The sequence below is a fragment of the Caloenas nicobarica genome, chromosome 3 (assembly GCF_036013445.1).
Source record: "Caloenas nicobarica isolate bCalNic1 chromosome 3, bCalNic1.hap1, whole genome shotgun sequence".
Classification (NCBI taxonomy): Eukaryota; Metazoa; Chordata; class Aves; order Columbiformes; family Columbidae; genus Caloenas; species Caloenas nicobarica.
Window position 1 is genome coordinate 56,136,313 of NC_088247.1, and position 24,101 is coordinate 56,160,413.

A 24,101-nucleotide genomic window follows, 5' to 3' on the forward strand; every position below is an offset into this window, starting at 1 on the left:
GAGACCGGATCGGTGCTGAGCAGAGAGAGCCTTCTTTTGCTGATGAAAGTGGCTTAAAATGCTTCTTTGAGCTACAAGCTTTGCGCTGAGTCTCCTTTACCTCAATAGTACCATGTTCCTCCTGAATTTTAGGGGTTTGCTGTACTTTTTGCCCCATTACTGATGCACTCACTGGGCTTTATATTGGTCAGGGGCCAGTTTGGGATGTTCAAAAATGAAAAACAAACAAACAAAACAAAGTGAGGGAATGCAGGGATCTTTCATGAGTATGCCCACAGGTGTGCGGGCTTCTCGCAGTTTGTTGTGTAGGTACCTGCTGAGAAAAACAAACAAACAAACAAACAAAACCAAAACAAAATAAACCCAAAGCAAAACCAACCAAACAAAAAAGGCTGTATTCCTGTGGCTGTGTTCTCCGTAGCCATTCGTAGGCCTGCCATCATGAATTTTCTTAGTTGCTTTTTGTACCTGTTTACATCCTTGGCAAACACAGCATGCCTAAGCTATTTATTTTTAGCTGCTTTTCACCGTATCTGAAAGTATTTATTGAAAGAATTTAATGTGGTGCCCTTGGTACTTCTCATATAAGAAATACTAAAATACCATTACCTTAATTTTTTTCCTGGAGGTGGGTTGAGCTACCTTATCATGGTATGATGTATGTCACATTTCCTGTGGATTTTGCTTTAAATGACCATTGATTTTTCATGTACAGTTTTATCGCTTCATTATTAATGTTTATTGCTGTTTGAGTCACTGAGTGCTAAATTACCTTATGACTGTTTTCAGTCAGTTTAATCAATACTCAAAGTGGTGCTGTATTGTCAGGAAAGTTTGGTATATACCTGATGTGAGACAGTGGGTGTGCAGCCACAACTGTATGGAGCAGCAGATGTCCCCCACAGCTCTCTGTGTAACCCCGTCTCCTTTCTTCTTTTGGGCTGTACTCAATTCTTGCCCTTTGTTTCCCTGTGTTAATAAATTACTAATTTAAAAGGGCCTTCCTTTTTGTTTCGCAGAAGTTGAATTTCTTGAAGAGTGCTCAATTGAGGCGGGGAGGGAGGAGTTTGTCAAGGTTTCAGGGGGAACTTGACATGTGCTTCAGCCAGCCTGATTACCATGTGCTTATTGTCCTCATCGAATGATCTTAACAGTTTTAACACGGCGTGACTCTCCTGTGCAGAAACTGCGCAGCTTCCCTGCAATATCCCCCTTTGCTGCCACGGGGCCTGGGAGCCTGGCACCGGCTGGAGGTGACAGGGCAGGGCTGTTCCTCCCTGGCCAGGCCTTCAGTGAGGGGACAGGGTCTTGCTGAGCCGCTTTGGGAAGAATTCTTTGCATGCGTAGGAGCGGTTTGGGGTGATTAATGAACACCATAGTAGGAGAAAGTATCTGGCATCGTCAGCAAAGTAGAAGAGGAGGAGCAGGATGGGAGTGTGGCTAGAGTTGGTATTTGTGACAAGACAGATCCGTGGTGCAGGTTTAATTGAACAAGCCTGTTAAATGAACTTCAGGCAAAGTTAAAGGAGCCATCCGAAGGGAGGGATTTCTTCATTTCGCCTTCTGCCTAAAGCTGTTCTTTGAGAGCCTGCAGTAACAGAGGTTGTAAGAGAAGGGTTTAGATAGATGTCTAAATCAAACAAAGCAGTTTTCCAAAATCCTTTCCCTGTGGAAAAGATTTTATTAAATTGTTGTCATAGTAACAGGGTGCTGAATACATCGTAAGCTCTTTCGCTAAGTAAACAGAAAAGGTGGTGATACTTTGTGCCTTTGAAAACAGAAAGTTTATTAATCTGTGTGGGAACATCGTATTCTTAAATTTAAGAAAATAACTTTCTCACAGCTTAAAACTCTCTCAGGTTTTACCCTAGAAAATGGTGATTATTTTTTTCCACTAAAATAAACATAGGGAGCTTAAGTGAGATATTTAAAATTCCCTGATATCAGCCAGAAGACTAGGGGGAAAATAAACATATTTTCATTTAATCTAAGAACCTTTTTCTATCAGAAGTTTCAAAGTCTTTAAAATTCCAGAACAGCTTTACTACAAATCCTTCCCTCCACATTACAGACGGTGAAACAGAGGTAGAGCGACTTGTTTTTCTAAGCTAATGGCAGTATCAGGAAGAAAATGGACATACGCTGATTGTCAGTACAGCACTTTACTCTTTGGAGCGTGCCAACTTCCTTCAGCGTTGCTGGTGACTGACCATGTGTGAAACCTGGTGCTGGTGTTTGTTGTAAATTAGTAACGGGAGTTCCAGTAAAAGTGGAGCTTTCCAGCTCTGACCTGTGCCACTACAATCAGAGCTTTCTGTCGATGCTCTTTGTCATTTGGAATGACCAGAATATGGACACTTTTCAATGTCTGCAACCACGCTGTTGTCCTTGATAACTACTTCAGAGTTACTTTTTTCATAGCTTTTTTTCCCTTTGCAGTGACTTGTTTAAATCTCTTGTAAAAAAAAAAAAAAAAAAAAAAAAGTGTTCCATACCTTATTTTTTGCCTTAATAGTCTGTTTTAATAGCAAACATACAGCATTTAATAGCAAACATACAGCTCATTTCCAAAACAGGATGCATACCAGCTTGAAATGGCTGGTGTCTCATGGAGTGTGTTTTCTTGTGGGGTGGGTGCTGTTTAATTTTAGGAGGATTTCTCACTGAGGATGAATGCTTTTGTATTCCTTTCTGTAGTGAACTGAACGTGTCCGCACTGTGAAAGTCAGGAGTTAAGTGTTACGATCTGGCAAGCAGTCCGACTTCCTCTGGCTCTGCAAACAGTAATGATTTATTTTGCCCAAGATTGCTTATTTTGTCAGGTTACATCAGATGGGATGGGAGCACAGCCGTGCCCGGAGCTGGCCAAGCCGCGCTGGCACTGAGCTGGGAGATGGATGATCTGTGCGGGCGGGAATAGAGTAGCTGACTAGGATCAGACCACTGGGAGCCTAACGGGGATTTTTACTGTAAGGTTTCTGTATGTAGGTCTTTCTAATGTCGTGGATTTGATTTAACTGTTCTGGATGGGTGGAGAAAGGCATATAGGGTTCAAAGAAATTAGTACATATTGAGTGCAGAGATTAAAATTAACATGAAAATGGTTAATCCTGAATGAAATAATTGAGGTGTATATAATTTTGTACGCATTGTAAATTAACGGGTATCTTGATGGGAACAAAACAGTTTAAGATGTTTGAAGTGTTTTAAAGTTCTTTTTTACAAGTTCTGTTAATCTTCTTGCATATATACATAAATGGATTAAAAAAACTTTTGTAGAACAAGATCCGTTTGTGCCGTGCAGGATGTTAAGCTGATTGTATGCCAGGTATCAAGGGACATTTTAGAGGATGCACATTGTGGAAAATTTCCCAAAAGGAAAACTGTGTCAGCTTCAAGATAAAATGAAGATTTCTTCTCCCTTCCCTCTTCTTTTTTTATATTTTTTGGAGGGCTGCTTTGTTAGATGCTTTTGTTTGTGAAGTAAGAGTTGTCCGTGCTGTATGATTTTTATTAATCTAATACATCATAAAAATCATGCCTACAATATGGGCCTAGTGCTCTTCATCTGTGATTAATTATTTTATATTAAATTATGTCCTATTCAGTTGTTTGTTAGGCATTTCTGTTGAATAAGTGTTAACCAAAACCAAATGGAATTTCTAGAAAAGAATTGTTGTCAGATTTCCATTTCTTTTGTGTCTCGGTGTTAGAGTCGCACAGCTTTACTGGTTGGTTGTCGTCTTGTAGTGAAAGGTGTACAGATAACGTTATCGCTCCATTCTCTGCTCAGTTTTCCTTTTACGCTAACCACCTACCTTGTTAGTGTAATCGGAAATTCAGGCTGTTTTATTCTAAAAATGCAGTTTTACTTCCCTTTTATAGGCAGCCAAATAGACTTGGGTATAGAAGATGAAGTAGTCTATTTCTTGAAATCTTTCCTAGCTCTTTTCCTGTAAGTCAGTGCCCAAGCTATTAAGCAGTCCATTGCAAATTAATTTAAGTGAGTACTGCTGACTTTGTATTTTTACCTGCCTACTCTGAAATTACATCTGTGTCAGATCATTAGTCTTTATTAAATGGTATAAGAATGGTTGTCATGTTGCAGAAAGTTTCTGCTCCCTGTTCCCACTCCAGGGTAGATGCCTGAAAGATCTCTGCAACCAGCTCACAGTCCCCATTAAGAACCAGTTCTTCTGATTCTGATGAGATTCAGTGGAAAAGCCCCCATGCCATTGGTTGTGCACAGTAACACACTGGAAACTTTTACTGGAAAACTCTGTATTTGGACAGACACAGAAAATGGCTTATCAGTTGTTGCTCAGAAAACTGAGGAGCTGTGAAAGGATGCCTCTATATAAATTCAGAAGAAATGTTTTGCCTGTCAGAACCAATTAGCTTGAAAAACACTATCTGGCTTCTAAATGAAATTACAGATGCATAAGACTCTTTCCTCAGAAACTGGAGTGTTTTTGCAGATAAGCTGTTTGCTTATCCTGCCCTCCCCTTTTCTCTCTCCCTTCCCCAGACAACCTTCCTAGTGAAACCCAACATATCCATTGACTCTGATACTTAAAAACAAACATCTTCTGCAGTAACACCTTATCCATTAGCTGGAGAAGAAGCATATTGTTTTGTCTGAAAGGCTGATTTAATTGCAAAACCTGACACTGGTCAAACTGAGTGGTTTCACTTATTTGGCCTTCAGCTCCCTTTTGCTCTCATAACAATTAGGACAAGACTGAATATTGGCTTTGTTCAGAGAAATCCCCTTTAAAACTGAATACAACCACTAGAAATCTTCTAAAGAAGTTGAAAAAGGAAATAATTTGACAAATGGTGTTCTTAAATCCATCTTCCATGGCATCTCTTGCTGCAAAGGGTAGGAAACGACTTGTTGGAGAGCAGTGTAGGGGAAAGGGACCTGGGGGTCCTGGTGGACAGCAGGATGACCATGAGCCAGCACTGTGCCCTTGTGGCCAAGAAGGCCAATGGCATCCTGGGGTGTATTAGAAGGGGGGTGGTTAGCAGGTTGAGAGAGGTCCTTCTTCCCCTCTACTCTGCCCTAGTGAGACCTCATCTGGAATATTGTGTCCAGTTCTGGGCCCCTCAGTTCAAGGACAGGGAACTGCTGGAGAGAGTCCAGCGCAGGGCCACAAAGATGATGAAGGGAGTGGAGCATCTCCCTTATGAGGAAAGGCTGAGGGAGCTGGGTCTCTTTAGCTTGGAGGAGACTGAGGGGTGATCTCATTAATGTTTATAAATGTATAAAGGGTGAGTGTCACGAGGATGGAGCCAGGCTCTTCTCGGTGGCAACCAATGATAGGACAAGGGGCAATGGGTACAAACTGGAACACAGGAGGTTCCACTTAAATATGAGAAGAAACTTCTTCACAGTGAGGGTGACGGAACACTGGAACAGGCTGCCCAGGGAGGTTGTGGAGTCCCTTCTCTGGAGACATTCAAAACCTGCCTGGACGCCTTCTGTGTAACCTCATCTGGGTGTTCCTGCTCTGGCAGGGGGATTGGACTAGATGATCTTTTGAGGTCTCTTCCAATCCCTAACACTCTGTGATTCTGTGAAATACGTGAGAGCTGGGAGAAGAGTGAATGAGACCTTCAGCCTCCAGCTTCTTTGGGAGACGATGGGTCAGGAGATGGTGGGTTTAAAATCTGAGTGGAAGCAGGACTGGCAGCTGGTGTGGGTGCCCAGTCTGCCTTGCTGGGATGCGCAGGTCTGTGTGAGGGAAGGGCGAGTGGAGGCTGAAGAAGGTCCCTCAAAGGGATGGAGTTTTGATCCAGATGCAGTAAACCATCTGGGCCTGCTCTTCTCTGCTCTCTGCAGCACTGTACCAGCACGTGTTAATAATGAATTGCCTTGTTTGTATACAGGATTTTGTATTTGCTTTACTAAGAGAGTGCATGTAATGTCAAAAAGCATGGTAAATTTGAGGCTGCTGTTATGGTTTTAAGTGCTGTTGAAAGTTTGTTTTGGTTCCTTGGGATATTATAGTTGAGTGAAATGAAGGGGTTTGGGTAATTTTGACCAGGCTTTAGAGACCTCTAAAAGCAACATCTTCCAAGCAGAGATCATAGCCTTAGGCAGAGTTGCAGTAACTCCGAGTCCTTGTGATGAAAGTCATACTTGGTCCTTACCTGGTATTTTTTCTGGTGTGAAGGTTGTCGCTTTGACAGTTGATGGTCATTGCCTTGAAACAGAGCTATGGGAATCTGATGTCTGCCATGAGGATGGGATGGAAATAGTGGCGTGCCCAGATTCTTGGATCGCTCTTACCTGAAAAGTGCCTGTGGCACTGCCCATCCACAGCAGCAGCTGTGGGCCATGGAAGCTCTAGGTCGTGTGATGAGCTCTGGATGGGCTGTGGGATGTGGGAATCGGGCAAGATGAAACATTACAAGGAAAAGCATCAGTCAGTGATGTTGCGGTCAGTCAGTTCAAACTGTTGCTTCTGCTTTCCTCTTTGCTATCACAGTTCTGTTTTAGCTCTTTATTCTTGAAGTTACCTAAGGCAACTTTGAAAACTTGAGTTCAAATGAGTGTGTTTTAAGGGAAGTGCTGATGGAAGCCGTTAGTATAGTCACAAGGACTGTTAACCTCTAGAGAAGTTTTTCTCTTTTTTTTTTTTTCTTCCCTTCCACAAAATAGTTCTGTTTCCATTAGCAGGTTTTTTGTTGTTTTGAGGTACTGCATATATGCCACAGAAAGCTTATTTAACAGAGTTCGTGATCGAAACAAACAGACTAGGAATCTGAGATTGGATGGAAGGCACTGATGCAGCGTGAGTAGAACTGAGGCTGCCAGCGGGTGCTTGCCAGTTCTTGTCTACTGAAGCAGATGATTTGGGTGCCCTGTGATACACACATGTGCAGGAAGGTTATTAAGTCACTACAGTAAAACGTCAGGGCCATGTCTGATTTACAAGTCTGGAATCAAGTACAACCGTGAGGTAAGGATATGCATTTCAGTGTAAAGGGCTGCTTTGCAAAGATTTCTGCCAGGGCTAAATATAAACATTGTGTATGCAATGTGACTGTAATGTTTTGCGGTTGCTACAGCAGCCTTTGATCAGGGCTGTGGCTTATTAGTCAAAAATAAGCTTCCTTTCCATACTCAAATTTTCATTAGTCTAAACAAAACACTTCATTTGTTATATAGATGTACTCACTTTTATCTTTTAGAAATCCCTGTAGGTTGTTTTAATATGTAGTCAGGACCTGATCCGTGAAGTTTCACACACACTAAATCTCTTTTGCTGTGCAGAGCATGAACTACTACTGGCTGTCTTAAAATCAGTGGGTTTGAATGAATGGGGAACCACAGAAGTAGGAGTCATTGTCACTGAGTTGGCTGCAGAACGTGGATCTCCTGCTACTGTACTTTGGGGGGACATTTAAGAAATATGTGTACACATGTGTGTGATAGATACACATTTTGCAAGACAACCTTTTGAGATGTTTCACTAGAAAGTGTTGATCATGTGGTGTGAGAAACTGAGCCTTCTCAGAGGTCTCAAGCTAGATATTCTGAACTTGGGAACTTGTTTTAATGTTTTATTTGAAAACAAAAAAATGTGCGTAGCCTGAAATGTCTTACTATAATTCTCAAATGCTCTGTGTATTTATGTTGTACCCTGAAAAAATACATTGATAGAATATAAATATAAAAGGTGGAAGGAAGAATCTCTGAAATTCCTACATTACATTAATAAGTTAATACATTAGGTTTTTCCTTACATAAGCTGCTGCTGTGAGCTCATGTAACCTTTTCCCATTTGTGGTGACTCATTGTCTGTATTTTCTGTGCATTATTCTTCCTCTACACATAACAGTTTTTATCATTAACAAGATTAATTTACTACTCCCTCCCTTAGGTACCTTGTAACTGAGAAGTTAATGTACTAGAGAGAAGGTTCATTAGATAGATTAGTTTTTCGTTTTGTGTGTTATGTGTCAGTGATTCTTAACTGAGGACTATTTTAGTGACACTGACTCAGCCCGTAAAGGCAGCCTTTGCTGTCACTAAGCAAAGTCAGAGCTAAAGATGGTGATTTAGCAGAAAATCCCATGTTAGAATTCCTGAAGCATCTTTCTCACTTGAGCTGCGCTTTAAGGAGTCTTCTAAAAAGAAAATACTCTTGTCGCTATAGTGACAAGTTGGCAGATTTATAGGCAGCTTGTTAAGATTTCTCCCAGGCGAGCTGCAGCAGCTGGAAAATGTTCTTGCACAAGCAGTTTGCGGCCACATTGGTTGCGCTGTGGAAGGAGCTGCCGGGTGACACTTGGAGCACCAGGTGGTGTGGGTTGAGCAAGAACAGATGTGGAGTAGCGTGAGTGGCTGCTGGGGGATAACCTTGAACAAAATGGAAATAAATAACAAGTTTATATCAAAACAAGTAGCTTTATACAGCAAGAGCGGTTGACTGTGAAATTGTTATGTTAGCTGTTGCATGATAATACATTACGATCAGAGGTTTTGTTTTATCCTAAGCTTCATCTTGAGAACGTGATTCAGTATCTTGTTTTTCTATGTTTAGAGGTATAGTGGTTTTAAAACAAAACAACTTTTTCATGGTTTTTGTTTCTTTTTCCCCATTCATCCTCCCCAGTAAACAACAGTAAAAACTTTATTACCTTTTTTATTATTCTTGAGAAGATTTCCTGGAGATAATTAAGAGTATTCTGTAGGATAATCTTAGTTACCAAATTACTGATACAAAATATATGGTTTTGACTGAGTTATAAGGAATTCCGATATCAAATTAATTATAAAAACAATCAAGTTAGCAAGTGAGTTAGCTGGTGTGTGGAGGTTGGCTACATCTTAATGTTGTGGGTTTTTTTCCTTTATGCTTAGTTTGAAAAAGAAAAGGCAAGCCAAACAAAACACCGAGACTGTCTCTGCCAATTCCCCTGGATCTCCTGTTTCCAAAACACCTTCTGAGAAAGATGATGAAAGTAAAGTTATTTTGGAGCAAATCAGTTCCTCTGAAGACAACTGTAAAATTGCTGGGGAAAAGGAAACCGCTCCAGACAAAGAAAAGAAAAAGAAAAAATACAATCAACTGAAAGACATCAGACGCACAGAACTTAAAAGATACTATAGTACTGGTGAGTTATGTTAATGCTATAGTATTTTGAAATATGTTTATTTTGATAGCTTGTTAATGTACTTTTCTCATATTTTATAGGCCTTGCTTAAAAGGATAACTGACTTCGGATGTCATTCCCGTATAAACAAACAAAATTACATAGTTCTGCATATCATCTGCTTCTAACTTTGCAGTTCTTAAAATATAGTTATTTCTTGTTTCTCAGTTCTGAAAATCAGTGTTGTTATAGTCAACAGTTATTATTGCTCTCTTTTTTTTTAAGATTTGTCTTCAGCGTTTATTGCATCGGGGTTCAGTTTTTTGGTTTTTTTATTTGTTTCATAAATTGATGTATACTGTTTAAGACTTCACTCTTCATTTATATTCATTTTGTCTGCTGAAGTGTGAACAAGTAAGTAAATTAACTACATATTTTTAAACAAGATGTCAAAGGACGTGGGTGTTGGAAAGATTGTTTCCCCCACACCCCTCAACTGCATCAGTACCTCGGTTAATCATAAATATGTTTTTTAGATTTATTCTTGCAAGTAATTCAGAAAAAAATGATTTGTGCTTAAATATATGTGAGATGAGTCATACACACATTTGTTTGCAGTCCTGGATTGTAATTTCTTGGATTCTCTTAAGTACTTTTACATTTATGAAATACTTCTCCTTCCAGATTTTTTCTTGGTATTTTCTAGGAATGATCTTTTAGATTAAGACAACTGTTAATGTTTCCTGTGGACCGGCATTGTTGTGGAGGGTGGCTTGAGATGCTCCCGGCCGTTCTGCGGGTGTGCAAAGCATCTGGGTTCTGCAGAAATACAGAATTTCTGTTGAGAAATACAAAAATTTAGTGTTGCCGTTGAGCTGAGTACAGAGCTGACTGACAAAATCCATAGGGTGAGAAACTCCTGTTATTTAAATGCCTGCTTTCAGCTGTTCCTAAGTAAAGACTTTTTACCCACTGGAGCATTGAAATTGTGGAAGTGAAAGTTTGAAGAGACATGAAAAATAGCTGATTGTGAAATGAGTGCAATAGCTCCGCGTTCCCTGTGCAACTCTCAAAATGAAGTCATTCCACTGGAATAATTAGTTGCCATAGCTCTAGTCTGCATGTCTTACACCCGCCTTCATCCCCGGCAGCGGTACTTGGCAGCGGTTCCCTGCTCACCCGTTTGTTACTGCTGCTCTCCCCAAAGCTGCCGCCCCTCAGCAACACCCCGAGCAGCTTCCGAGAGCTCTCCCAACACCCGTAGCACTTGTAGGAGCTGGACTTGTTGAAACATTTGGCCTTCACCTGCGTGTGGCAGAGGACTAACCTGTCTGTCCCTCCTAGCTGAGCTCTGTCAGGTGTGCGTTCACTGCTGGGGGATGTATGAGCTGTGGTGGGGGGAAGGTACTGCCAAATCTGTAAAGGCTTTGGTTTTTAATTGTTGATATGCTTTCATATGAAACTGGCTGAGAGGGATTATCCAGGCATATACATCTGTCTTCATTATTTAACATTATGGATGCATATGCCCCATTTTTTTTTTTCTTCCACGTGATTTTTTTCCCCTCTGAGTTGTCCCTTTATTGATGTTGCTGAGGTGCTCTGTTCTAAAACAGTCTGTTATTTATGGTTAACCATTTTTCTAGGTGTGTTTGCATGAGGGCTTGGAGGTTTTGTTTGATGGTTGCTTCTTCCCAATTACCCAGCTTTGACTTAATGTACAGAACTTTAAGAAAATCTGATACAGGAATTAGTAATTATTTTTCTAAATGCTTTCTGCAGTTTGCCAAAATGCTTAGGTTTCCTAGTCAAAAGAAAAATGCGTTAGATATAGCAATAGTCTTGCATATTCTCATCTGTGTTGATGTGATTATGCATGCATATTTTATTTTGTGGCTTAATAGAGGTCTTGTCATAAGCTGCTTTGAGCTGAGAAAGGTCGTGTCTGTCAGTCTAACAGAGTGAAGACCCCTGTCCTCCGAATCATCACCCTTTCATATTTTGCAGGACTATAAAACCCTCTTTATTTACTATTCTAAGAGAAACAGGGAGGGAACATCACATCTCACTATAATTTGTTCCTTGTACACCACGTCACTTTGTTAGAAGCTTGTGAATGTGCTTACCTTTATGAATTCGTAGATGCTGACAGTGACATCCTCGCTCTTTCACTTTGAATGTCACGTCTTTTAATAGATTTATGCAAGGGCTGATACTCTGTCAGAAGGATTTTGTTGATTAAGTAAGCCCCTCTTCTCCAATGGAAAGACTGTCACGCAGTTCCTGAAGGCTGCAGGGAACTGGAGAAGATGGTGATGCTCCCTGCCACACTTTGTGGACAGCAGAGTGGTTGAAGGACTCTTCTTATTCTTTGCAGAGGATGGAAGCGCAGCGCTGGGGCGAGGAGCTCCTCACGCAGCATCCAGCGAGCGCTGCGCTGTTGCCGGCAGCCGGCGGGTGGCACGGCCGAGCTGAGCAGGAGGGGTCGCAGCTCCTGCACCCTGTAGAAAGGAACCCTCCAGCATCCCTCTCCCCAGCCAGGATTGTTCCCTACAGCATATCTGCTAGGACTGTGGTGGCGCCGTTACAAATAACCCAGTGGTAGGGGATATTGATCATTTCTCTTGAGGAACTGCTAAATGGCTGAACAGGTCTCGCTGCCAGAAGGTTTCTGCTGTGCAACCTCGTGTTTTTCTTTTCTCTGAGCACTTGGCTCTGTAATTCTGGAATATATTTGTACCATTCAATCTCCAAATCTCTAAAGCAAGGACAGATATAACCCTTGTTTTCTTAAAACAGCAGAGGCTCTGATACTGCTTGTTTTCTTTTGCTGGAGACCAATGGAAAGAATACTCCTTTTCCTTATTTTTGCCTCATCTCTTGGTTTATGTGGCAATCAGCTTCTTAACTTTGTCTTCTCACCCTTTCTGCTGTTGTTGCTGCAGTAATCTTCTTTCAGACTTGCAAGGATGTGTCTCTTTGGCACAGTGCAGTGGTTGCATAGGCACCCTGGCTGCTACACACAGTGTTCAGGATGCTCTCCCCTTCATCTTGGGATAACCTGATTGACCTGTTTCTGCAGCTTGACTGCTTAGTTCAGACACACGTTCTGTGGGAAGCCTGCTTTTGTTGGAAGATGTTGACTTGCTAAGCTTTTTTTTTTTAATTTTTTTTTTTCTTTCTCATTTTTTTGCCTTTTTTTCACCCAGCGTCACAGGTTCTAAAAGACTTTCACAAACACAAGGTGAGCTGCAGGAACCCAACACTGGAACTGTAACAGCCTGGAAGCACCAGTTTATTTGCCCTAAGGCAGGATGCACATCTCTGGGACAGACTTGTTAGGTGGAGTCCTGTGAGACTAGGAAACCAGGATTCCTGTCAGGAATTTCTAAAATGGATGACCATTTGTGTTTCGCCACTGAAGATACTGAAACAGGAAAAAAGGTGACCTTTGGAAAGCAGACAGCCTAACAGTGGTGCAAATTAGGCTCGAGCACAATCCTCTGAATGTTGTCCATATATTATTCCAGCATGATATAGTGTGTCTTTTTACCAAATATGCAGAATATTCCCAGATTACACTGATTTTGCTTGAAATCATAAGCAGTCAGCGTATGTGAGGAATTGATCTCCATTGAAAAATGCATCATAAACAAAAGTTTGGCTTACGTGACTTGTCCTACATCACAAAGTTACTTTTATCAGCCAAATATAATCAATTTAACTAGTTTATCATTCTGTTCTCTAATCATAAAGCCATTCTTTCTCATTCACTGTACAGTGTTCAATTTCTGCAAAAAGCGAGTGGGAGGTGAGACCAACAAACCTCCTCTTACTGTAGCTCTTATTTCTGTCCAAAACAAGCAGGAGTCCTAAACACTGAAAAAGGATATGTGCCCATTTAATGAGACGGTATATCGTATGTTGAACAGAAGTTGCCAGAATATCTCCCTAGAGTCCAGAGGCAGAAAACTGACACCTTTTTGACTTGTCCTCCCTGCCATGACTTGTGCAGGGGGCAATGTGAGAGCAGCACTGCACATGTGTGGTTATCAAGCCTCCGAATATTCTGGGTAGCTGGCCAAGAACAAATGTTCATAAGTGAAACAGAGAGGGCACAGCAATTTTCATCACCCATAATGTGGTGAGTTTTGCCCTGACTGGCACAGAATCAGCAGAGGCAGCTCCCATGATACCAGCAGTTGCAATGCAGTGAAATTATAATTATATAGAATTTCATTTTAATTAAAAAGGCGGGACACTTACTGAATCCACTTTGCATAATGGTTTCTAATATGAAGGTCATTTGCTAAATAGGCTTAATCTGAAGTGGACTTCACAGTATATATTGAGTTGAAAATTGACACTTCCTTCTGTTAATGAGTCCTGGTTTTGTCTTTTCTACTACCTGGTATGGTTATTCAATTGTAGGATACAGCTACGGACTTAATTAAGGCGCTAGTCATAAAAAGGTAGGGTGCATTTAAAAAGACAAGGAAATCCATATGAATTCTTGCTGATAATTAGTTAACTAATCGGCCATAATCTCTGGGGGCTTGATTTGGTCAGCCTATTCATAGAATCATTTCAATTGGAAGAGACCCTCAGGATCATCGAGTCCAACCATAACCTAACCTAACTCTAGCACTAAACCCTGTCCCTAAGAATCTCATCTAAATGCCTTTTAAACACCTCCAGGGATCGTGACTCCACCACGTCCCTGGGCAGCCCATCCCAATGCCTGACAGCCCTTTCCTAATATCAAAACAAGTACTTTGTAAAGTACTCCACGTGATTTACAAACTGGATGACTCAGTGTTGTGTTAAGTTGCCTAATACAAAAGTAAGAGGAACAGGATCTGAATTTTTGCAAGTTCTGAGACCTTGCTTTGATCGTCTTGTTTCAGGTAGGCTTCAGACAGCAACAATGAGAATAGAGGCCAAAAGGGATGAAAAGAGAAATAATTTGTTTCTTCCAAAATCAAGATCTCAAAATTAAAACAGTGTAGGAGAAAGTTTATTTGGTTGTAATTGCCTGTGTAGAATAGCAAGAGGTTTGAAATAACTTATGTATGAGTGTAAACTGCATGTAGTTGGCAGTGGCTGGTTGGGAAGCTTCAGGCAGTTGTTATATTGGCACTGGTCGCTGAAACCATGTGGAAAGAATGAGGTGGGCAAATGGCTGAAGGGCAGATGGTTTCAGATCACTTGTTTTGGAGTAAGAACAAATGATCTTGAATCCCAGTGGATCAGTGTTAAGGCCACCAGTTTATATTCAAGCCGAACTGTTAATTGGTGTTTACTAGAAACTGTCGCATGCAGAAGGGATGCCTTGTCCGCAGGCAGGAGAATTTGATCTGAACAGTAAGTACCAGAAATAATGCTGTTCGTGGTTAACTTCTGAAAATTTGGACGGAAACACCTCAATGCTGCTTGAGCTCCCCGTGTGTGGAATCCTCTTCTAGTTCTCATCTTGATGGATAAGCTCCTCTTTATAATAAAACTAAGTAAAAGACACAAATAAGTGAAACTCGGTGTTTTGTATGCAATCCTTGGGTATTGCCTATCAACACATGACAAGTTGCCTCAAAACCTATAGCTAAGACAGAAATTTTAAAGTCTGCTGTTAGATGGAAGTGAAGTTATATGGATATGTAAAACCAAATGGTAAACTTGGCCATCGACAGTAAACTTCTATTTCAAGTGAGAGGCGAGGGAGTTAAAATGGGAAAGTAAAGGACAGAACATCAAAACTGTGCCCACTAATATAAAAATAACAGGATTTCTTAACTGTGTTAAGAGCAAAAGAGAAGATAGCAATAATTTTTAGCTCATTATGAGATGCTAATGGTTGAATTTTCAGTAGTTTTCTGGTGTGTATCTGGGCAGCAGGGAGGAAGAAAGGCCATAGAAGGAGAATTGATGCATTTGTACCCTCTGGTGTGATTCTCTCCACTCAAACAGTTAGAAATGAAGGTAAACATTAGCTTAATAGATGTAATACCTTTAATTGGCAGAGCTGCTTTACATGTAGGAGTCCTCAGTTTATTGATGAACCTTCTTGATCACTGATGTGGCTTTTCTTCAGTAAGCCTTTAGAAAGGATTGATACAAGATTTTTATATTTCTTCTTTTAATTTTCAAATAGCCAATCAAGGCCAATTGCATTTGTAAGAATTATGTTGCTGATGTTACGTACCAGTATTTTGTGAGGCCCTTGAGCTTATATTCTAGAACGTTATAAGTTTTGAATTTAGATGGTATCTCCCTCCAGTAGCATGAGTGAACAAACATGTTTAGCTCTGAAGTGATCAGTTGTTTGCTAAGATTTAACGCTTTCATAGGTGGGGGAAAAAGTACCTGTCATGTTTATACAAAGTTCTAAAAATTGTAAGCAGCGCAAGTTACCAATGCTGAGTTATGCGATTTGTTTGGTAATTTGAGCACAGGCAAATTACATATTTTAAAGGTAGGTTGTAGAACAAAGATTTCCAGGAGGAGGGGTGTGTTAACTCTGACAAATTACTTGGGGTACTTGATGTGCATATCTACCAGTGTATAAACTTGCCGAACATCACTTTGGAGAAAAATAAATAGTACAGGTATTTGGAAGTTTTATGCAAGGGAGTAATGGGAATTACTGCGTGACTGCTGCTGAACAACTGTGTCCAAGCCTGGTGTCTGTGATTCTAGGTCCAAGTGCCAGAGAGGCCATAGGAATGGCCATGCTGTTTCAGACCAAAACCTGTTTACTGCAGCTTTTATTCTCCCACAAAGGCCACACCTGGATGTCTGAAGAAGATTAAGAGCACAGTGAATTTTGTAAAATTATCCTCACTAATGTTCTCCCATCCTCTTGATGATTTTCAGCTGTTGGGCATCTCCTAAGCTGCTTGTAGTTTGTGTATTTAGGGATTGTTCTTCCATATGCTCACCGTGCCTCTCCCTGGGCTTGTGCAGGTTTCTTTCATCTATGATATCTTTTGGTAAAGAGTGCACGGGTTTGCTACCATTTGCATGAAGAGCAGTCTTGCTCCTGCTGACTTTGTTTGATGGCCACTGGTTCTTGTAGAAGAATCTGAACAGTCAATCCCTACTCACTACATCCGGGCCTCCCGTGACTTTTTTTTTTTTCTTTTTTGATACTCTTCTCTCTATAAAATACCCTCTCTTCAATCCTTTCATTTCCAGGGTGCAGCATGTAAGCTGTTTCATGGCTATGCTTGTCCTTGTTACCCTTCTCTGAACCTCCAGGATGCTGGGACAGGAGGTGTTTTTGCTCTTAACTCAGATTCTCTGACTTGATTTACTGTGAGCTCTTTTTAGCACAGCGGAGGGAGGAAGCAAATGTTTGAGGACAAGAGGGAGTTGTGAGAGACTCCTTCAGTTAAAACTATTCCTGAGGAGGAGAAAACCCAGACCATTATCCTAAATTACTTGTGGAAGTAGTTGAAATACCACAATAAAGAATTTTGGCAGTCTGAGCAGGCTAGGAGGTGGAGAGAAACACATAGAGATTAGAAATCAGGGATATCTTTATAACAGTGGCACTAATTATTGAAGGGAGAAAATTTAACTGTTACAGTGGAATTTCTGTCACTGGGGGAAAAAAAAGCCCAGGATTTGATATTTTCTAAAAGTTTAGTTCTACTGTAGCAGTTACAATAGTGACGTCTTGTGATCTGTTCCACAAAAGTTGCACCAGGGAATGACACGACTGGTGTTTGAACAGCTTAAACTGATCTCACTGCTGAAAGAACCAGGTGCATTTCCAGGGGCTGCCTGTTTTCCCAGCGCTTGAGTTTTCAGGAATGGCGAGTACTTATATTCTTAATGACATTTAAATGCAGATGTACTTAGCATCTCTGAAAAGCAGCCCCCGGAGGAAGGGAGGAAAGCTGCGGAGCAGTCAGTCACATGGCGCATAGCAAGGAAAGAGAAGCGTGTCAAGAGAATTAATGAAGAGAGTTGTCATACTTCTGCCTGGAGTAATGAAGGGAAATACGTCTGCAGAGTTAGTGAGTCCTTCACTTCCAGGATCCACTGACTCATCACGTTTGGGGAAGTCTGGACCTCCCCAGGTGCTGCCAGCTGCCTGCCGGGTCTTGCACTCACTGGGCGCCTGCAGGGAACGTGCATCTCCTTGGAGGTGATTTTGGTAGTGTAGCTCATCCTGGGGGGAAGGGTTGGACTCTCTTCCCGATTCTTCTCTTTGGCATTTCCTGGGAGGGCTGCTGACCAGGTGGACTGGATTTTTTTGCCTCTTCACCCACCCAGGTTTCCAGAACCTGTTCCCAGGTGCCTGTGGAGCAGTTGTCTCCAGCGCCCAGGTGTATCAGTGCTGTAGTGTCTCTCCCCTGCCCAGTGATACCCTGTAGCTCTCTAGGGATCTCTGCCCACAGGGAAGAGGCAGAATATTCTCTTTGTAGTTTCAGACATGAGGTTAACATTTGCAAGACTTTTTTTCTCTTTAAGGCAGGAATATTCATAAACCAAGTACATAAGGAGTACAAGAGAGTGCATTTGAAATCATATTGCGAATGTTTTAGCCTCCATGCAGAGGTGTGGGGGTCATTCTCAGGGAGTCTGCCTAACTTAAGCCTGGTATCCTCAAGGCAGGCTTCTAATTTCTCTTCTTCAACAACATCCCATGTTGTGCTTGAAATACGCCATCAGAAGTTTACCTACAAAGTCTAAAAAGCAGACTTCCTTCCATCTGCATTTAAATAACAATACAAAATTACGCAAGATCTTTTTTAGTTTACAACAATCTTGCTCCCAGCTTTCCATACTGACACCTTCTTGTGTCTCATCAGTCTGTCATGGTGTCTGTGATTGTGGTTGGGATCAGCACTTAGTATAAATTGAGTTGCTCTTTTCTGTGGCTCCTGAGGATCTGCATGATGAAGTGCTGGCAGTCAGGAACACATCAGATGCTGGTGTCATCTTTGCACATGAAAATCGGGCATGTGTCCCACATCTTTAGAGTCTTTGTGATTTTTCATCTGTATTTTTTGACCTATGACCTTGTAATCACCAACCAATAGACAAGGCAGTACAGCATGTGTTTTGAAGAGATGTTGTCTTGGTTGAACTGCATGGCATAGCCTTCACAGGCAAGCTGCTGTGTGTTCAAGAAGCAAAATGAATGAAGGAAAACAGCATGTGTAGTGTTAACAGTTTTCTGAAATACAAGTCTTCTTTTGTGATGCCTGAGTACAGGTTCCCTAAGCCCTGCTCTGTTGACAGGCTGATTTTCTTCATTCTATATTGTCTTGGTGTTCCTGATGTAGGGGATAGTCAGAAGGTTTATGGTGGTAGTGTTGTGACAGATGCATTTAGGTATGGACACGTAACCTGAACAGGTTCATAAGCAATGCTGTCTGTCAGACCACAGCAAGACCAGTGGGCAACGTCTCTTCCACCCATCTCCAAAATACTCCTGAGCCTACCTACACCCAAAGTGAGTAAAAATTCACTGAACCTTTTTTGTCTGCATCCCCTAATCTCTTTAAATAATCACTGAGGCTTTTTACCTCCATCTTTCTGCAAGAAACCTGGAACTAGGTCTGGTTGTCACCGTATTCCTCCTGGGGTGTACTTTCATAACCAGTTTAAGCCAATCTAAGGTGTCCACGCTGCTGCTAAAAGAGGATGCGCTGCCCGTCCTCCTCCTGAACCCAGCTGGGTGGTCCCAGTCCCGGCCTTCTGCTGTCACCAGCCTAGGGAGTCAGGAGCTGCTTTCCCCTGGCTGGCGGCTGGTCACCCTGGCCAGTGCAGGGCTGGTGGCAGGAACATGTGGAGGAAGAAGGCTGGTGGAATAATTCCTTTTGGAAACAGCTTCATCGTAGGTTGGTTTAAGCTGCTTGTGCCGCAGCTTAAACTGCTCCAGAGGGACTAATGTTGGGTCTGTTTTCAGGAGGAGCTGCACGGAGTCATCTGCATTAAGCCTTTGTCACTGTCAAGGTGCATTTCTCGAAGAGATTAGATGTGTGAATGGTTGGTTTTTAAGCATTGCTTATTTTGAAATGTGTATCTGGTGATTTTTTTCTTAAAACAAGGAAACAAGCAAAACCAAAAAGACCCAAACGACAAACAATGTGCAGTTTAAATTATATGTTGGGGATTTCTAGTGTTTTCTAATGGAAATCTTTGCTTTTTCGCATTCCTACTATTTTGTTTATTAACTTGGCCTGAATGAACTCCATCCAGCAGAAACCTGAGGAAGGCAGTGTGAAATCTTTCCTTCCTGTACCTGGATTTTCTCCAGTAACTGAAAACAGGATGTAGAATTTATACAAGAGTTGGGTTCCTGACCACACAGATTCCAAGTGTCTGAACAGCTCATCTGGGCAAGTGACAGAAAATAAGAATGACCTTCTCTCTCTGACCTAAGGATACATGTGGCATTCTTCTTGCGGTTCCCACTAACACAACATATTTCTGTACTGCGTTCAAGGATTGACGTACTTCAGCTATGCTGTGCAGTTTGATCTGGTTTTTGATTTGATAGCACAAACACCTGCATGGACTATACATCTGCAGGTGGCCAACTTAGCCGGAAAAGCTCTTTCACATGCAGTGAATAGTAGGAGAAAACGCTGTCCAAGGGAGCACTTACCAGATACTTTATTACTGTCTTTATCAAACTGGAAATTTAGAGTTTTTTTTCTTCTAGATTTTAAAGAAAAGCAGTGAAAGTAATTTCTTCTATTACTTTCATGTAATTCACCTTGCTGTTTTTTGGACTGTAGATGTCTATTTTGAGTCCGTGGGCACTGTTGCAATGTAGTATAGTAATACAAGTAGGATCTCACTGGCTGATAAATCTGGCAAAGCACAAAGTTCATTTTGTCCTGCAGCTCTGCCTGGCTTTATCAGTGCACCCAAGAGGGTCTTTCTTCCTACGCAAACACGCAAGAGCAGGATATTTTAGAGGAAGACTGTCAAACACAGAGGTCTTTTGGTAGAACGAATGGTCTTGAACTAGAAACTGGAAGAAGTGATGATAGAATGAACAGCTTCTACTCTTGAGTCTGCACATTTCTTTCATATGAGTAAAGCCAAATGCTGGATGAGGAGGAGGTTTCTGGAGAGTGAATCTGTGAGTTGTCTTTTGCAAGTTGGTATTTCTGTAGAAGGCTGACTTAACGTTGTGTATTTGTATCATGCTAATCATGCTAGCAGGGAACTAGATCATACTTTTTCTAAAGAGTCGGGAGGATATAATAATGCAGTTTTGGGATTCTTGTTGTGTGCATACTCACCAAGCTGGTAGGAGCACATGCTGAAGCATCTATTGCTTCATCTTTGCTTTGGCTGTTATTCACTCTTCCTAGGTTGAAGCTAGCATGTGTACCTGCACACTGTGTAATTACTTCCCTAATAGCTGTAGACCTCATGGGTGGCAGCTTTTTAATCTGCCCTTAGGCAGCAGACATCCATTACTTGCAGACCATCTTTTCTGTGGCTGATAGATGTGGTTCATAAACTTTTGCTCTGAAGGAGGATGAAGCACTTAGCTGAAGATGCGGTATTTGGCTGATGACTGCGGTTAATCTAAGGTGGCGTTGATGTGAAGCAGGACTTTGGTCTGTCTTGTGGATAGGTCGGGTGAACAGTGTGCTCCCAAGTCCATCTTACATAGGCTGTTGGAGGTTGGTGAAGTAGCAGTGGAGAGAGACATAGACATAGATGAAAAGTAGGCCAGGAAGAGTCCACAGTTGTGATGACACCACAAAGGAGTCAGAGTGTGTGGGAACAAGCTCCTGTCATGGAAATTATGATTGCTTCCTGTTGTTACAGGCATGTCCGTATTTCACTGTGGCTATCCAGGGCCAGAATAAATGTATAGTTGCAAGTACTTCCACAGTAAGTACAGTTAGATCCTGTATGAAAAATGCAGACCACTTGCAAATATTTTCCCATCTGATGTTTTCTGTTGATGTACGTTTGAATGTCACACTTAGAGCTTTGTGTGACAAGATCTCCTTTTGTTTCACCACTCCTTTGTCTATATGCAGGAGTGTGCAGAAGGACACCTGGCTGTGGGATGGAAAGCTAAAATTATGACACATGTTTTTGTACCTAGACAGCATCAGTAGCAGCTAAAGACAACCTTCGAAAAGGAACTGTGATAACATATATCAGACGTAAGACCGGAAATGAAGAGAGAAGACAAGTAATTGTCCTTTTCTAAAGGAAAGAATAGAGTTAGGACCTGGATCTACCACCCAACTGCTTCAGCTGTGGTGGGGCTGTTTTTTTCAGACACCCCTGCCCTTCCTCATTCTCATCCACTCATTCTCCCCCTGCCCCATCCCTCCCTTCCCTCTCATCCTCAGAGCTGACACTGAGCCTGGTGAAATGCCACCTTGCCCTGGGATAGTTAGGCAGATTTGGATGGGATGAGAGTCAATAAATTAATATAGGTTGAACAGAAATTAAAGCTAAGAAATTATTTTCTGTTTTAAAGCATAATCCAAACAATTGAGCTGCCCAGAAATGAGGAAGAGAAAACTTGTTTTTATATGATAATATGGATAGATCCAAATTGTATACTGTTGCCTTTTGAAATAGTGTTGCTTAGGCTAAAACCTCACATATGAACGTGATTCATGGTGAAGAGGAGCTGTTTGTATCTTCGATCTTGTTCTCTGCTATAGTAATAGTTGTATAATTCCTCAGAGATAGTAGTTGTTGTATAATGCCTTGTAGAGACTAAACAGATCAAGCTCCATTTTGAAACTAATGAGGGCTTCCTTCCCTCTTATATCTGTTACTTGTTCTTACTGCTGTCTTGTCAACCATCCTATTTGTTGCTAAAACTTAACTGATTTTATGCTGAGTCTTTCTGGTTGTCCCTCAAAATCTTGAAGTATAATAAACAAGTTTCATTTGTGTAAAATTGTTTTCTTTTTAAAATTTCTTCCTGGAAGTGGCCCAGGATAGATTTAGACTGTGTCCATGTGTCTGGTGGCGATAGTTTTCTTAGGCAATACTTTCAAAGTACAGCCGAGTGCTATGAAGAGCCTGATGTTCCACAATGTGAATTTACACCTTGCTGCTGAACAGAGAAGTCTTGTGCTTCCTCCCCCTACGCTGAACTACGTTTTTTCCCCTGCCTCTGAACTGGCACTGACATTCATCTGATCACAAAGTGTAAGATGAGTCAATTCACTAGACCAACAAAGAAAAAAAAAAATGAGATAATTGATTGTTTTAATTGGTTGTGTCTCTGTGGCATCAGATGAACGCTGGAGCCCAAGGTAGAAAGAGATGTGAGAACAGCTCCCCTCCTCTTAGGAGCCACTAGTTTGGCTTATGAAACCACACACCTCTGTCTGCCCTGAAGAAGAATTGGGCATCACTGTCACTGCTACGTAATGTGAGATTGAAGGAATCCAGAGCTCAAAAGTCATGCACTTCTCTGTGGTCTAACTTAATAAATCTTTTGAAACTCCAGTCCTGGATATCTTTGTGTAATTGTACTGCATTGCACGAACACTTTTCTTCTGCTTTAAGTAAGCTACGTTTTAAAAGTAAGCTACCAAACTGATCTTCTGGGCTACCGCACCTTCACTGAACTCAATTCAGTAGCTGTGTGGGTTTTGTTCTGTCGCACCTCCTAAACCGGAATCAAGCGAATCTTGATGTGTGATTCTTTCATTTTATTTCAAGTATTTGCATATGGGGGAGTTTGGTTCATCCTGTAAATGCTTTCCTCTGTGTAAGCAGTATTGACTTTAGTTTTGAAGCTCAAAGTCTTGTATGGTTACTTTTACAGTTATTTAACATGCTCAAAATACAATCTAATTTAAGAACTGTTCATATGTTTTTTTCTTTTTCTTTGAAGTATTCTCCTTTAGTGTAAGGAAAATTACCTGGTTTTGGTTTTTTTTTTAATTCCCGTACCACTTTTATTTCTGTTTTTCATTTGTATAGCTGCATTGAACAAATATAAATTTGCTAATGATATATCTCCTACAAACTTAAAAATATTAACCTGATTTATAATATGAAGACTACCTCTGCAATTAATTTCTTTGCCCAGCTGGCAATGTACAGTCTTGGACAAGTCAGAGGTCTGTAAATGTGCAGCTTGTGTTAAACTTCAGGCATCTGAGCAGTCCCTTTTGCTTTTGACACTACTCTTTACCCACGTCTGGTGTTTGACACTATCTAGTATTATAGTATAGCAGCATGAACTGTCAGTTCTAATAAAGTAAGGAGTAAAACTTCAAAATGCCCTAGTAGAAAATCTTCAAGAGGGATGCAGTTACTTCAGAGCCCTAATTTGCTCTTGGAAAACTTCACCCAGGCACTTACGCAAATCTTACCCAGAATGAAGCAGGGATTGGTATCTCAATGTCAGTGACATCTCCAAGAACAAAGCTGTGTATGGTGTAATAATACAATTAACAGCTGTTAACTTTTTGCTCAGTTTCAATGTGTATTTCACTCTTGTGTAAATAGGTATTCACTTGTGTCTACAAGAACTTTGCTTACAGAAACTTTCCAGTTGCATCATGGAGACTTGGTTTCCAAGTCCAGAGAGGTGGTAGATGCCCCATCCCTGGAAACATTCAAGGCCAGGCTGGATGGGGCTCTGAGCAACCTGATCTAGTTGAAGATGTCCCTGCTCATTGCAGGAGGTTGGACTAGATGACCTTTAAAGGTCCCTTTCAACCCAAAATATTCATGATTTTATGAAAAACTGTATGAACATTCCCCAAAATACAACTAGCAGAAGTGAGATTGTTTTCTCTTAACTGTTTTCCTTTCGCATCTTGAAACATAAACCACTCCCTTGGAGAGATGTTCAGGATAATTACATTTTTGTACATAACGTTCCCTACGGACAAACAAAAATGTTTCTTGAAATCTAAACAGCTGTATAAAAACAGTCTCAGTATGTGTTTTAGTTCTGCCTCAAACCCAAAAGAGAATGTGATCTTTGTTTTGATTCACAGACAGCTGAAGATGTTTGTCCG

General features: G+C 41.2%; 1 protein-coding gene across 4 annotated transcripts in view; it reads left to right on the plus strand.

Moving 5' to 3' along the window:
* Nucleotides 1-24,101, plus strand: part of NCOA7 (nuclear receptor coactivator 7) — a 95,663-nt gene that overhangs the window by 39,501 nt on the left and 32,061 nt on the right. For all 4 annotated transcript variants that reach the window (XM_065631614.1, XM_065631618.1, XM_065631615.1 and 1 more), the window contains one exon: nucleotides 8,876-9,129. In XM_065631614.1, coding sequence (XP_065487686.1) covers nucleotides 8,876-9,129 — 254 coding nt within the window. The remainder of the gene's footprint in view (nucleotides 1-8,875; nucleotides 9,130-24,101) is intronic.